The following is a 14188-nucleotide window of genomic DNA, read 5'->3' on the forward strand; positions in this document are numbered from 1 at the left end:
TTCCCCGTTCCCCATTCCCATTCCCATTCCCATTCCCATTCCCATTCCCCGATTCCCCGTTCCCCGTTTTAAAGATAGCCCAATTTTCCCGACAAATCTGAGCAGTCAAAGTTCATATTTCCGGTGAAAATTAATTGACTTCTTTTCTGCGGTTTCCGGGGTGGAAATAAAAAATTTGCAGAGATCAATGCAGATTCACTTTCTCGTCTAGATTTCTCGCTCGCGGCTACGCCGCGCGCGCTTTTGCTCCTACGTGAGCCCGCTCGCAGGCTAGATTTTACTGCAAGCTACGAACACTCTCATCTAATATCCTACACTTTACCATTATTCTTATCTCTTGCAGCAAGTCCAAATCAGGAAGAGTAAAGCGTTCAGCGGGAGCAAAATACTTTCAGCCTTCTGATGTTGTAATACCGGGAGTTTCTTCTAGCGGTGAGAATACTTGGATAGTTGAATTTGCCGTATTGTTTCCAGCTGTGAACGGGCAAGCTCCTCAGCCAACGCCTCCCGAGGAAACTGTCCAAATGATGCGTGAGAGTCAAAGAACTATCGAGAAAGCTGTTGGGGGTAAAATCAATCGGATAACAACTGGGCAGATCGTAATACCAAGTAAGAACAAAAAACTAGTAATTGTGTCATTCGATAAGTGTGCATAGTGTGGTGAGCGGTCTCGTGCGTTGGCATTTCCAAAAAGTGCAGTAGCAGGAAGGGGAAAATTAAACTTTGCCCTACTTGGAGAAGAGGGCAAAATTTTTCCATTCCTCCTGTATTATGTTTGTGTTTATACAACCAAACTGGGGGATGGCATTTTCCTGGATCTGCTACCGGTGTTATAGTGTGGTGTTTTACAGTGGCATGGTGCAGGCTACATTGCAAAGTAGTTTAGTGTACGTAGTTTCGAGTAGCGTAATTTACCCGTAGCTTTGTTTCATATAATGATGTGCTGCCTGTAGGTCTGGTAAGCGCTACAGACGTCACAGTTTGAATGCACAAGTTTAATCATACTGGGCGTAAACACGAGACAAACAAAAGTGATCGTGGGTGTGTGATGTGTGTGTGATGTGTGTGTGTGGTTGAAAAAACCGTGGCGACTCGAATACTAGAATTTGTACTTCAGGGCTCACACAACAGTGAAGCAGCTAAGGAAAGAACGCGGTAGAAACCAGCAGATCGAACTTTCAGCGCTAACAAACACTGGCCAAAAATGAAAAACACAAAACTGCGCATAAAGAAGAACGCTTAAGTATTACAGAGTGGATTGCATAATTCCCAAGGGTCACGGAAAAACGTGACACCCAAAAGCAAAGAAAGTTCTAGTCGCTACACAGCCTATTGTCCTTTCTTTTTCTTATCTTCCCTATCCTTGCTGAATTTCCGACTTGCACAGCTTACCGGATATTCGTAACATGTGTTTCCAACTTATTCTTCGAATTTCACTTCATTTTAGATTGAAGAAGGAAACGCTTCCAATTATTTTAGTAAAAGTTGCAATTGTAATGCAAAGGCCCTGACAATTATATAACTAGCTCATTAATGCCAAGGCGGTTATATGTTCGTATTATTCTTAATGTATCCATTCAATTACATCTGCTTTGAGTATCCAAGTTAAATTTACCAAATACTCCAATTCGTTGTCTGTCCCTTAGCCTCAGAACTGGATAAGCAGAATGAAGGCGCTAAATTAACCCACGGTAAAGAACAAACTACAATTTGGATTGCTGCTGGAGTTGGAGGGCTTGTTGTCCTGGTGATAATAATGGTGGCGTTTGGTATCTACCGAATAAGGCGGTAAGGCTTTCAAATGCATGAGTCCTCGACGTTCTTGTATTTTTATTCGATCATTGAATGCGCAGATAGAATCGCGAGAGAACTGGACGCCAGCGCAAAACGGAAGACCTGACCGGGTGGGGGTGGGGACCGAGATAAATAGAGGGGTTGTAGACATCTTTGGGAAAAAGTGCATGAATTCCCCGTTTCTCGAGAAACGGAAAGTTCCCATTGGTTGAAAGGCGACAAAAGTGTCATCATCTTAACAACGGCCGATCATGATTGCGTCCAGGCTTGATTTGCGGCTCAGTTGCAGCAATTGTCATCCCTGACAAATGCCGTGATTCGTAATTGAGGAGTTGTTTTTAAGACAGAATCCTGTTAAGAGAAATTTCAACGTTTCTTCCCTCAAAGATGAAAAAAAGAGGCTGCTTTTAATCCTCTTCGGCCGAAAGTCTTTGTTGGAATTTTGCCGACCGGCTTTGAGGAAAGTCTGATACATCAACTCTACGCAACAGCAAAAGAAATGCAAATGGTGCGGATGTTGTTGTTCTCGTCGTTTCGCCACCCAAAAGCATCATGAAATTAAAGAACATAGAAGAGATGGAAAAGGATTCCCTCCATCGTTTTGTCAATAAAGGATGACGTGCATCTGCTGAGTGGAGAAGCGAAATACAAGCTTGTTTTCGAATGACTGCGGAAGACTTTTTGGATGCAAAATTCCAAAGCATGTAAAAGAACGAAGATTCTCCATTAACAATTGCGTCACGCTCATTGTTGTTGCCGAGTGCCGCACCGTGTAACACCTTCGGAATAAATTCTCCGCAGATATGTAAGACTTCTTGCCAAGATTTCCCAAGCGAATAGCAAAAGAACACGCGCATATCCTACAAGCGCATATCCTTGATTCCGGCTTGCTCCCCCTTTTGGCAACTTTTATTGGAGTTGAAAAAGTCGTCTAATACGACATTCTTAACACCCAAATGCACGTACGTGCGAACTGATACTTGAACTAATAATTGTAATCAATTAAACAAACAATTTACCGCTCAAATTTTATTGGTCCCGTTTAACTAATTAGTAAAGGGGTGGAGGTGTTAGTAGCAAGGCGATAGCAAGGGTAGGAGACTAATAACTCCACTTTTTTCCAAAGATGTCTACAGTCTTTCTATTCTTCTTGCTCCCTTCGCTCGCACACCCCCACGCGCTTCGCGCTGGCTTCGCTCGCTTTAGGCGTTAGCTTCGAGCAAAGTGATCAATGGCTAATTCTCGGAATGTTAGATCTCAAAATTCGCTACATACTGTAATTATTTTACTTTTATCGACTTGTGATATGTACCTCTAGTTGCAGTAAGAGAGATCCCCGTAAAAGACAAACAGACAGCCTGGCCAATGACAATGGAAACGCTACATTTGATAACCCAGCCTTTCATGAAGATAGCATATATGATTCCGTCTCAAAAGCTAGAGGTAGTTCAGTGGCGGCCAGCTTGGCACAAGTGAGAGGGCCTGGTTTACAAAAATGTCACCCCCAAACTGACAAGGGAAACGAGATGACGAACAAGGCACTCTGCGATTACAACAACGGAACATATCAAGCACTCGATGAAGCAGCCGTATGTAGCCCAGCATACAGAGTCCCTCATCCTGGAGGTCGCGGAATCGAGAATTCGGAGAAAGGTTACGCCTCTCTTCAGCAGAAAAACGGACAACAAAACAAAGAATATCCTGGACGAGGTCGCAGAATGGAGAACCCTGCAAAGCAATATGCTTCTCTTCAGCAGAAAATAGGACACCCCCGGCGAGATGGACATGATGTCATGAAACCTGGTCATTTCCAAACCGAGACACGACAGCACTCTTCTGACGCAGCAACGGATGATGAAATTTATGAGAGCTTGGAGTTTCAGGACGAGTCAGGGACTTAATCTATAAAACACTCTCTTTTCAAGTGGTAAGAGTTCCCTTAATTGAGTTTAAGTCTTAGAAAACTCTCTTTCAAAAACGGCACCATGTATTAAACCAAGAAATGATCAATTTGGGAGAAAAAGAAAAGAGAAAAAAATTTTGACCATAATAATCGTACCTCTGACTTTTTGCGTTTACCTATAACACTGGTTTAATTGAGTAAAACAACCGCTAGTGCAGTTTCGATTGATTATCTTACAGTAAGAGTTTTGGGTCTCTTTCTGCATTAACTGAGCTGTGTAAGAAGTAAAATGAAACCGGCAAACTTGCTCTACCTGAAAACGTTTTTCAACAATTCATGAACACAAGGTAACTGATTGTAACGGCTTTACTCGTTTGCGTCGGTTGCATTTTATTGACTGTAGTTCAAATTGGCTCCCTGCGTGACCGATATTTTGTTGTAATTGGCCAAATATACCATCTCTGGCTTTGCCTTTATATAGTAATTCCGAGCACAACTTTCCAGATCATATTTTCTGATTTTTCTCGACGATGGACAGCAGCTTTTCGATGGCATGTTTACAGAACGTTTTAAACACATTTAGGGTAGATAACGATATGCACCCGACAAATTATCCTGTAGATAATTGACCTGGCGCCTGTTTCTCGAAAGCCCCGGAAACTTTTCAGGCCCGCAAAGCCATCTTTAGTTAATCTGTATCTAAAAACAGAAAGGTGTATACGCCTGAAACTTCTTGCATGAAGGGAACTTCTGGTCATATTAAGAATATATGTGAATAAAACATTTCTGCAATCACAAGGTTTGAAATTTTGCCACGGCTTTCCGGGTGCGAAAACTTTTCGCAGGCAAACCGAGGCACTTGCCTCAGTTATTTTTGTCGTTTTTGATGACTATAGTCATAATAAACACCCTAAATACCCAGGAAGAGAATTTAACCATGGACGATGCCTCAGTTAAAACTTTTTCATGGACCTTGCTTCCGTCATAATTTTTTTCTGGTTACGGTCCCGGTATCAATTAAACCAAGTACGGTATCCACTGGAACCACCAGGTCGTCATACATGTATGTATATATATACATGTACGTTCGAAAGATTTACTTGGTAATGAGGTAGAAAACTGTCATTTTTAAGGAGCGCTTAACATTAAGCCAAATAATTTGAAAATTCGTTGAAAACCAAAGCGTTCAGAGTACCTCCAGTGGTATTCTACTTTTTTCCGTTCGCAAGGAACTACGGAAAATTCCACCGTTTCAGTTTCTTTAGCCAGGAGTCCTCTCTCAAGACAACCGCGCGGTCTTTGTTAACCAGGTAAACTGGGTAAGTGAAATCATCTTTCAGGAAAATGTGACGCTTTGAAAAAAACTAATGTTAAGCGCTCGAGAATTCTCCATTAAAAAAAAAAACTGTCAATGACATTTAGTAACAAAGGTACAATTTATGTAACCAGGATAGTTTATCATACTAAACACAACGTAACACAATTAATTAAAACATAGTTTCCAGTCCCTAGTGGACCTAGTGATTTGCCTAGGGGTGGTTAGAAGTTCCCCCTATTAGAGAACTTTGAAAACTCGACGTTTATAAACTAAAATTAGACGAGCAGTTTTGCTCTTTAGAAATATATTTTAATGTTTCTGGAAGGTACAAATTTTTACATTTAAAAATGGGCATTCCTGGGGAGGCAGTCCAAAAACCTCCTGCGCAAATTGTATTTACTTTGAAATTTGTGAGGGGTAATGCAAAGTTGTTATTTTTTTTTATTTTAAGCTATATTTACAGCCTTTGTCCAAATTAACTGATGACATAATCATCCTAATAAACATACTAGAGTTGCTGGTATCCCCTTCCGGTAAACCGCACCCGTTTTTCAATACCAGCAATAAACAGAGATGCGACGAACGGAAGGAAGTTAATTTTGCTAAAGCAGAACGTTTTAAACAATTCGGCACAAAGGTTACGCGATGTATATTTCCAACATTATAAATTTGTGTGTTCCTTGAGATTACCACAATCAGGATCAATGGTACAGGATCACTCGGGTCATGAAACAACAACGGAACCGATGAATCCTTGCCCATGCATAGTGGGTTCATTGCTTCGTTTGATACACCATGATCCGAGAGATGTTAAATCATTTATCCTGATCAGAATCATTTTTCCTTGATATATTGCTATTATATTTCACTATAACGTTATTGTGGACGAATATGTATTTCCATGCTGTATTAATTTTAATTTGATTATTTCTTTTTTCTGTAAGCTAGTAGGCAAGTTAAGTGAATAAATTTCAGTCTGTTAGAGTATAACTTTTTTCATTGTTTTCTTCCACGGGTTGGAGTTTTTCTGCATGCGCGTACATTCCTTTTAATTCACTGCTGGTGAAGCTGGAGTCCAATTGTCTAACGCGACTCTGATCTCTGATAGATAGCAATTATGGAATTAAGGGGAAACTAGTTTCTCTCTTGCAAAGGCTGTAAATGATAATTTGTTCCAGGCATACGGTTAGTTGAGGCCTGGAGAAAAGAACGGCCAGTGACAAAAATAGAATACTGCCCTTATTTTATTCACTTGCCGATCGCAACCAAACGAACGCTAAGAGCAACCATGAAAGTGACGGTCGATAAGACTGCCAAAAGTGATAGTTTCATGGCTTGGCGCATGGGCAAGCTTTGTCGTGAACAAAAAGTATCATTTTTGCTCTCTTGCTGAACCAATTGAGATAAGCGCCGGCCTGATGGGCCACTTGCCTCGTATGCAGACTACTGGAATAATGTAATTTGTGCAAACAGAGTGACTGATTCTCAACTTCGTGTGGGGTGTCAAGGGATTTACATAGGAATTATTCCACCTGAAGAATTTATTCTGGACGCATGCGCGGAAATTTCTACTCGCATCCGATCGGTTTCTAAACCGATGTAAACAATGGAAGTGAGCGGTGTAAGAGAGTCGGAAGATTTACTTCTGAGATCGAGATATCTATGAAGTGATAGTTGATGAGGCCGACTGCCGATTCAGCTATCACAGTATTATATGCAATATTACCCTGAACTTTGTTCTCGGGCTAACATTTGATTTTTAGAACTTAAAACTTCCGCGAGCAACTATGAGCCCATAGGCCTTCGACTGAAACACCCAAAGGTTTCCATAGATACAGTCGTGCAAGTTAGGAAGAACTCGATGCGTTTCTCATTCTCCCAAACTCCCACTTTTGTTTCTAAACAATTAGATTATGAGCTCGAGATTTCTATCGCGTGATAGTTGACGAGGGCTGCGCCCTCGTCAACTAGCACGCCATAGAAATCTCGAGCTCATAATCTAGTTGTTTAAGAGATAGTGAGTAGTGTAGCCAATTAGAGAAGGGCATTCGTGATGGAACGCTAGTAGATTTATATTAAAACTCGATAGATTAAAAATTATAATCGTATGTGATGGCTGTCGTAAGGCAATTCGATGTGGATTCATCATTTTTAAAGACATGGTCAAACTCGATCACGCATAACCAATCACGCATAACCCGTTTCATAATACTTTCGCCATCTTTTTCTTTCAAGGCTATTGAATGTTGTCATATAAAAACCACACTCAAATCGACGGACGAAAACATATCAAATGTGTTTGATACGGAGGATTTTCTCGTCACTGCGAAAAATTGTGTCTATGGACCGATATGCAAAAACGAGCGAGATCAATCAGCATCCAGGTATCAAGCTCGGTCAATAAAAGACTTATTATATAGAATCATTATTGCACGAGACAACCCTTTTATCTTGCACGCTCGGGCAAGGATTTGGTTCATCTTGCCCGCTGGCGGAGCTAGCCGCATAATAATAATAAATACTTCCAATCTGTGACGTCGCTGAAATAATATCGTAATTGAGTACAATGGTGGAAGCCAACGCAATCTAGAAAGAATAGCTAAATAAGGTCAATATTTAGAGCCTAAATCCTTTCTTAATCTTTCGGGAAATTCTGTCTATTAGCTATCAGTAAACTACGCCTACACTTGACAAAACATGTTCCTGTTTTATTCGTCTTTTTTTATCACGTTTCCAGCATAGAAATAATTTTTAATGAACTATTTGCCGATACAATTCAAGGATTCTTACATTCTCGCTAGCCAAAATACACAGGAAGAAGTTTGGTTTACTCAATGCTAAACTCGCGTAGAGATCCCTTTTCTTTTAATTTTTAACCGGATCGATCAAACATAAAAGTAAGCACAGTTTGGAGGATGATATTGCTTCCCTTTTCACCACAACAATAATATTAAGCTTGCTATCGGATGTTTATATTTTTTTTATTCCATCCCTCATCGAAATACAAAATAGCATTTCTGGATTGTTCTAAGCCTAGCTGGTCTTAAAAACGCTTCCTTCAATTCAATCCTTTTGTGTAAATCTACCGCACTTAAAAATAGCGACAGGCTCCTGCTATAAATCAATTCTTTATGTCTGCAATGTCATTTGCTTTGTCATACCACAGAACAAGATAAAGATGAGGTCTTCGTAAACTCGCTTAGACCAAACAAAAGCCGGAAACCTTACGACACGTTTGTTAGAGCAAAACTTCGCATCCGAATTGATCTGGTAAACATTTTCATTTATATCTTTATTTCTTATGCATTATTTCTACTGTTAACCCGAAATTTCCTTCAAAAAACATGTTTGAATTTGTCCTAAGTTTTTCTAAGTTATCCTGGTGTATTCACTATCTGAACGTTGGCCTGAAATTGCACCTTCAGTGTGACTATTTATGTTGCAGTATATTTAAAATCTTTCCGCCTAAAATTCTAAATTTAGGAGACACTCATGCCAAATTGTAGAGTTTTCAACAGGACTACTTCTATCTATCTATCTATCTACCTACCTATCTATCTATCTATCTATCTATCTATCTATCTACCTACCTATCTATCTATCTATCTATCTATCTATCTATCTATCTATCTATCTATCTATCTGTCTGTCTGTCTGTCTATCTATCTATCTGTCTGTCTTTCCATCTATCTGATGTCCGCATAGCGTTATTAATTTAACGCGATGTCGAAATTAACATGAGGTTGACTTTCAAGAAATCTTGAACCTCATCCGTTAAGATGCTCACTTGATGTAGTATTGTTTTGTACCAGTAAGAAGTGCAGAATATAGAAATATCCCTGTTCTTCAGTTGCACAAAATAAGTGCCCGTCATTAAAAAAAAAGCAAACTGTTCAAGTGTTTCATTCGATAATCATTTCTTTTCCGTCCTTTCTCGATCAGTTTAGAGCGAGAGAAAAGGTTAAAAAAATAGATGCTGGAATTGGTACTTCTAGCCGGGTTCACCATCATTCACATTTACCATCAAGGCGCTTATTAGTAAAGAACAAAGGAGTATAGTTACTTGGTGAAATATGTGTATTTCAGTCCAAATATGTTCCTACATCTTTGTGCTACAAAGATGCAATAGAGCGGGTGTGTTTACACTGTAACCGATACTTATCGCCGTTCAGTGCTGCAAACACATTTACTTCCTTGTCTCTCTTAGCGAAGGTTTCGACGACATCTCATGCAATTAATTGCTGCGATGTACAATCCACTTTTCTTTCAAAATACTCCTAAAATCTGTCGGTTTTTATTTTTCATTTTTTTTTTTTATATTTTCTATTCTTAGCGTTTTCCACTTCCGTTTCCTTGTGCAGATACCGTGTAATCGATTCACTTGTTTTCTTGCTTTGTTTTGCTTTCTAAGACGGTCTGGATGGAGTGTTGGAATCTTCGTTATCATTCATTTCGGTTTTTTCTCGGCTATCAGTTAGCAGTTTAGCCCATTTCTCGCTATCAGTAAATATTGCAGATCTCAGATTTCAGCCATCAGTCCAAAAACTCATGATTTCTCAGGTGACAGTTAAATGTTGGAAAATTCCCACCCGCCAGTTAAACCCAATCCAGAGGCTCTTCTAGCTAGGGAAGAGTTAAATAAGCTTTTTCTATTCTTTAAACATTTTCTTTACCTTCTCCTTCATTTCACTCTTCCCAAAAAAAAAAACATTCCAAAAGTAAAAGAAATTGAAATCAGGACATATTGCCAACTGACTGTGACACCTTTGCGAGTTGGAGAGTTGGTCTCAATGATAACTTACAGGAAACAAACAAATGACACTTTGTTTGTTCCTCTCTTTAATTCATCACTCCTAAAACTCTTTCTCGTCCGTTTTCTCTGTTAATAATCGACCTCCACGTGCATTATAATTGCGGTATTGTTTTTTTTTTGTTTGTTTATTGCACTACTCCTCTAAAAAGTTGAAAAATTATCATTCACTGATAGAATACTGACCTATATAGCCTTACATTTAGAAGTCGCTCCATTCTTTTCTTTTAACTGAAATGTTCAATCTTGAAGTGCAACTTCATTTGTATTATTCAAGTAAAAATAACAAGGCGGAAATGAAACTACTTTTTAATTTGTACTTACAAAATATGCTGCTAAATTTAGACGCAGCATTGAATAACCTAAAACACACACCGAGATATCCGCGGACCCAGTTACAAATCAAACTTGTTTCCATTCTTTCAAACGTGTTCGTTAAATAACACCAACACGGTCACTTCTTTACGTTTGGTTACGTAGCGGCGCGTCTTTTACAACAACATTTTCCTTACGTTTTTCAGTGGCCCATCTCATGGTTTTGAGAAGTAATCCATATTTTGTAAGGCCTTTGTTAAACATAACGTCGCTGTGGCTTGCGGTAAACTTTATTTCATTTTGCGCTCGAAAAAATTCATATCCTGTGATAAATTAGATAAACTAGAATTCATACGCAGCCCTTCGTATAACATAACATTTTTGCTTAAATCTCATTTCATTGCCATTCTTATAGAATACGATAAGGCCTAGATTCATATGCTTATGAAAATTTCTGCAAATGGAGTGGGCATTTTAAATGTGGAGTTAGTATCTTGGCCTTTAATTTCATTTTGAAGGATATGGAAATTTAAAATGTCTTTCGCAGCAAGGCACTTAATAAAAATATAAAAAGAAAACAGGAAATCTTAAGGGTGAATTTAATTGCCTGGATGGAATATAAAATATGTATCGTATCATTGTTATGTAAGGGTTCCATTGGTTTTTGTTTATCGCCACAAAACGATGATAAGTCAGATACAAAGTTTTACCTGAGACTGGTGTGAAAGAAACAGACTTAAAAACGAAGAAACAGGAAGACAGTTCTGCAGAGGTGAGATTTTTTCCGGATAATTTAGGTCTATTTTTTTCAAAAGTTATATTTAATTACCCAAACGTTTTGTAATGTTTAAAAAATGTTATATTCAAAACTATACGAATGGCCTGCGTCTCAGTTTAATACTGACGGAAGACAATAGTAATTTTGTTTCATATGCCCGCAGGAAGAACTAGGTTACCTGTTTTAATTCAAGTGATTCTTAGAGAGATAGCCACGAAGATCACGGAACCTGCTGTTTTGTTTTCTTAGTGTAATCCTTTCTCATAATCTTTTCACCAGGGAAATTGATTTCAAATGTTAGCAATTTTTTATCACAGTTTAACCGAACTTATTTTTTTTACTTTTTGTTTTCTTTTCCTACAATTAACTGATGTAATAAATTATCGCATAAATTTCGATCAAAAACGGAAAGTAGGTTTGCCAAAATCCTGCTTTGTAAATTTTGGTCATTTTTATTTCCATTTGCATTTGCGACTTCATGACGATAAAAATGATACCGTTTTGTACTGTCATTTTACATAGCAATTGCAATTAAAGCGCATTGAAAATCCCTACTGTCGTAAAAAGCTCCTGCAAATCTTGGGATTTTAAGAAAGACAGATTTAAAGATAGTGCTGCTTAAATATCAACATTATTTACCGCATAATGAGAAGCAGTTGACAGTGGGTGTTAAATTAAAAGTGAAATTCAGAATAACATCAGCCTCTTGAGTGTTTCTGGCCTGGGCTCCTAAACATCTCATAAACGCTACATATAACAGCTTTAGGAAAAAAGCGCCTCTCACAAGTAAGTCTCGTGTGTGTGTTGTTGTTGCTGTTGCTTTTTTCTTTTTTTCCTTCAATATTCCAAATTTGCCAACCGTCAGAGAATGCTCTGATTTTTTTTTTGCTTTTAAGTGCTTTTAATAAGCTAGGCTTTTATGCTGTATAACAAAAAAGCAAGCTGAACTAAAAGACGAAAGATAGCTGCACTTAGGTATATAATTTCAGAATTCCGAAGTGTCCATATCAAAGAAGAACAACGGAAAATAGTCTAAAATTGAGTTTTAGTACAAAAGAAAAAGAATCTGACATAACTCATAATTAATCAAGTTCAATCAAAGGTAATAACAAACGAGGTGGTGATTTCAATATCTGATCTTAATGAGCATAGATTTTATTTCTCCAGTTACCCCTAAGTCTTGAAACAATCTAGGCAGCACTCCATCACATTTTCAATACATTCAAGTTTCGTCCAGATTACACCGCGGCTGGTTATATTTTCAACTCTCACCTCGGTTTTCTCAATTGCGACGAAACGCTCTCTGGTGTTTGATATTTTACTTATCGGTCATATGTTGTATTTCGCACGAGGTAGAAATGTATCGATATCCACTCTCGATCTCCCGAAGCTCGTTCAGGCGGGAATGACCCGCCGTGAATTTTCAGGTAGTTGAATCCTTAAGTTATCTGGATGACTTCAAATCCTGGCTATTTTACCAAAGGGATCTTGTATCGGGAAAATCACGGTTACCCGTTTTATCGAACGTCTACTAAGTTTCGCTGTACCAATATTAAATGTCAATAAGGAAATAATTCCACTCGTTTTTGGCCAAATTAAAAAAATCCTGACGAAGCCTAAGTGTAATTATTTCCGTTTTCCTCTTCCACTGCTGCATTATCATGCATAATATAGCATTTAATAGTTGAATCCCGCTTTGATAGGTGTATTGACGACGCGAAACGATGCAATATTGACCTGACTGGAGGAACCGTGAGTAAACTCATTAAAGGAATAAGAGCTTAAATAGAAAGGAATTTCGCAGCGAAAACAAAATTATTGTCGTTCAATTGAAAAGATATTATGTGCGGATATACTGCGAGTTACGTCATGCATTTCCTTAGTCATTAGAAGCTTAGAAGAATACCACCCACGTCACTTTGTTGTGCACGTCCATAGATTATAGTTCTAACCAACGCTAACATAACACAAGCCAAGATAGGCGTAGGGCGTAATATTTCATAGCATGGACTCACAAACTAACAACCACTTAGACCACAAAACAGGCTGGTCAAAAGTTGATGGTGGTGTCCTGCTGTTTACGACCCAATTGATCATACTATCCATTTATGTGACATAGTGATTATAAACTTGTTACTAAGCTACCCTCAATTCATTTTGCGATGACTAATAACTGAATGGCAAATGTTACTGCATGGATACCTGAATTGAAGCCATTAATTTTCAGTTATCGATGAAAATTTACGCTCCGAGTGATAAAAACGAAATACATTTTCGGAGTTCAATTACGATTCACTCAAAGCTTATCTTTGTCATACTGATGCTGATTTAAACAACAAATAGATGAAATTTTAATTTTATTGATGCTTAGAACATTCCAGTTTTGAACAAGAAAAGTGCATTTTAAAGTCGCATTACTCGAACCGAACTCTCAAGTGCGGATACGTGACTAAACGACGAAAGCTCAATAGCCGGAATATTTTTTCTCAATATTTTTTCAATATTTTTTCTCAATAGCCGAACAATTACGCATTAGATATATAAATTCCCTTTTCGACTTATCCGATAATTTGGCAAATATTATGGGGGTATATTTTCCGAGCTGCGGCGTGCATTTCATCAGCCCTAAGGTCCTGACAAACTACCGCATAGTTTGTAATACTTCCAGCGTTTTATCTCTCCAAATGGCCAAACATAACACAAATCAAGATGATCTTAAAGGGCATTCTCCAATACCGTGGACTTCCAGAAACTGGCAAACACTTACTTACAGTCCTTACAGACGTCGATTGTGTTATTCTGTTGTTGATGTCCCCTATATCCACCCCTCGCCGCGCTTTCATTGACCGCTGACTAGAGAGACCGAACTCAACACTAAGAAGATTAAAGACCAAAAATAGCAGGGAAATTTAAGGATGGAAATATAAATCCCTCAAAGGATAATTTGACAAATAATACGCCCAGAGTTTATTACAGATTACTTCGTGTATTTCCTCAGCCCTGAAGGGCTTGGAAGAATTAATACTATGCAAGTTGTTTTTTGTGTTTTATATTAAACCACTGCCAAGATAACATAAGCCAAGATAGTTTATAGTGCATCTTGCCACAACGTGAACTAGCACTGCTACATTCCTCAAATAGGGTCAATGCATCTTTTGTCCAGAATCTTAACTTTGCTATTCATAAAAACTGTTAAATATTAAAATGATGTGGTATCGATTTAACTTGCTCTAGTAGACCTCGTTGTTCAATATGTAAGAATTCCCAAGT

The 14188-nt window shown here is 38.4% G+C and overlaps 1 protein-coding gene and 1 long non-coding RNA gene across 2 annotated transcripts in view; one reads left to right on the forward strand and one right to left on the reverse strand.

Moving 5' to 3' along the window:
• Positions 1–6005, forward strand: part of LOC110041364 (uncharacterized) — a 22537-nt gene extending 16532 nt beyond the window's left edge. The window contains exons 4-6 of the mRNA XM_089275183.1: positions 344–609; positions 1647–1788; positions 3113–6005. Of these exons, the coding sequence (XP_089131309.1) occupies positions 344–609; positions 1647–1788; positions 3113–3695 (991 nt within the window). The 3' untranslated portion in view covers positions 3696–6005. The remainder of the gene's footprint in view (positions 1–343; positions 610–1646; positions 1789–3112) is intronic.
• A 2582-nt stretch (positions 6006–8587) lies between these two features.
• Positions 8588–14188, reverse strand: part of LOC110041338 (uncharacterized) — an 86078-nt gene continuing 80477 nt past the window's right edge. Inside the window, exon 4 of the long non-coding RNA XR_016202417.1 lies at positions 8588–8681. This is a non-coding gene — a long non-coding RNA (uncharacterized LOC110041338). The remainder of the gene's footprint in view (positions 8682–14188) is intronic.

This window comes from Orbicella faveolata, unplaced genomic scaffold, assembly GCF_042242905.1.
Source record: "Orbicella faveolata isolate gen_17 unplaced genomic scaffold, um_ofav_v1 contig_36, whole genome shotgun sequence".
In the NCBI taxonomy this organism is placed as follows: Eukaryota; Metazoa; Cnidaria; class Anthozoa; order Scleractinia; family Merulinidae; genus Orbicella; species Orbicella faveolata.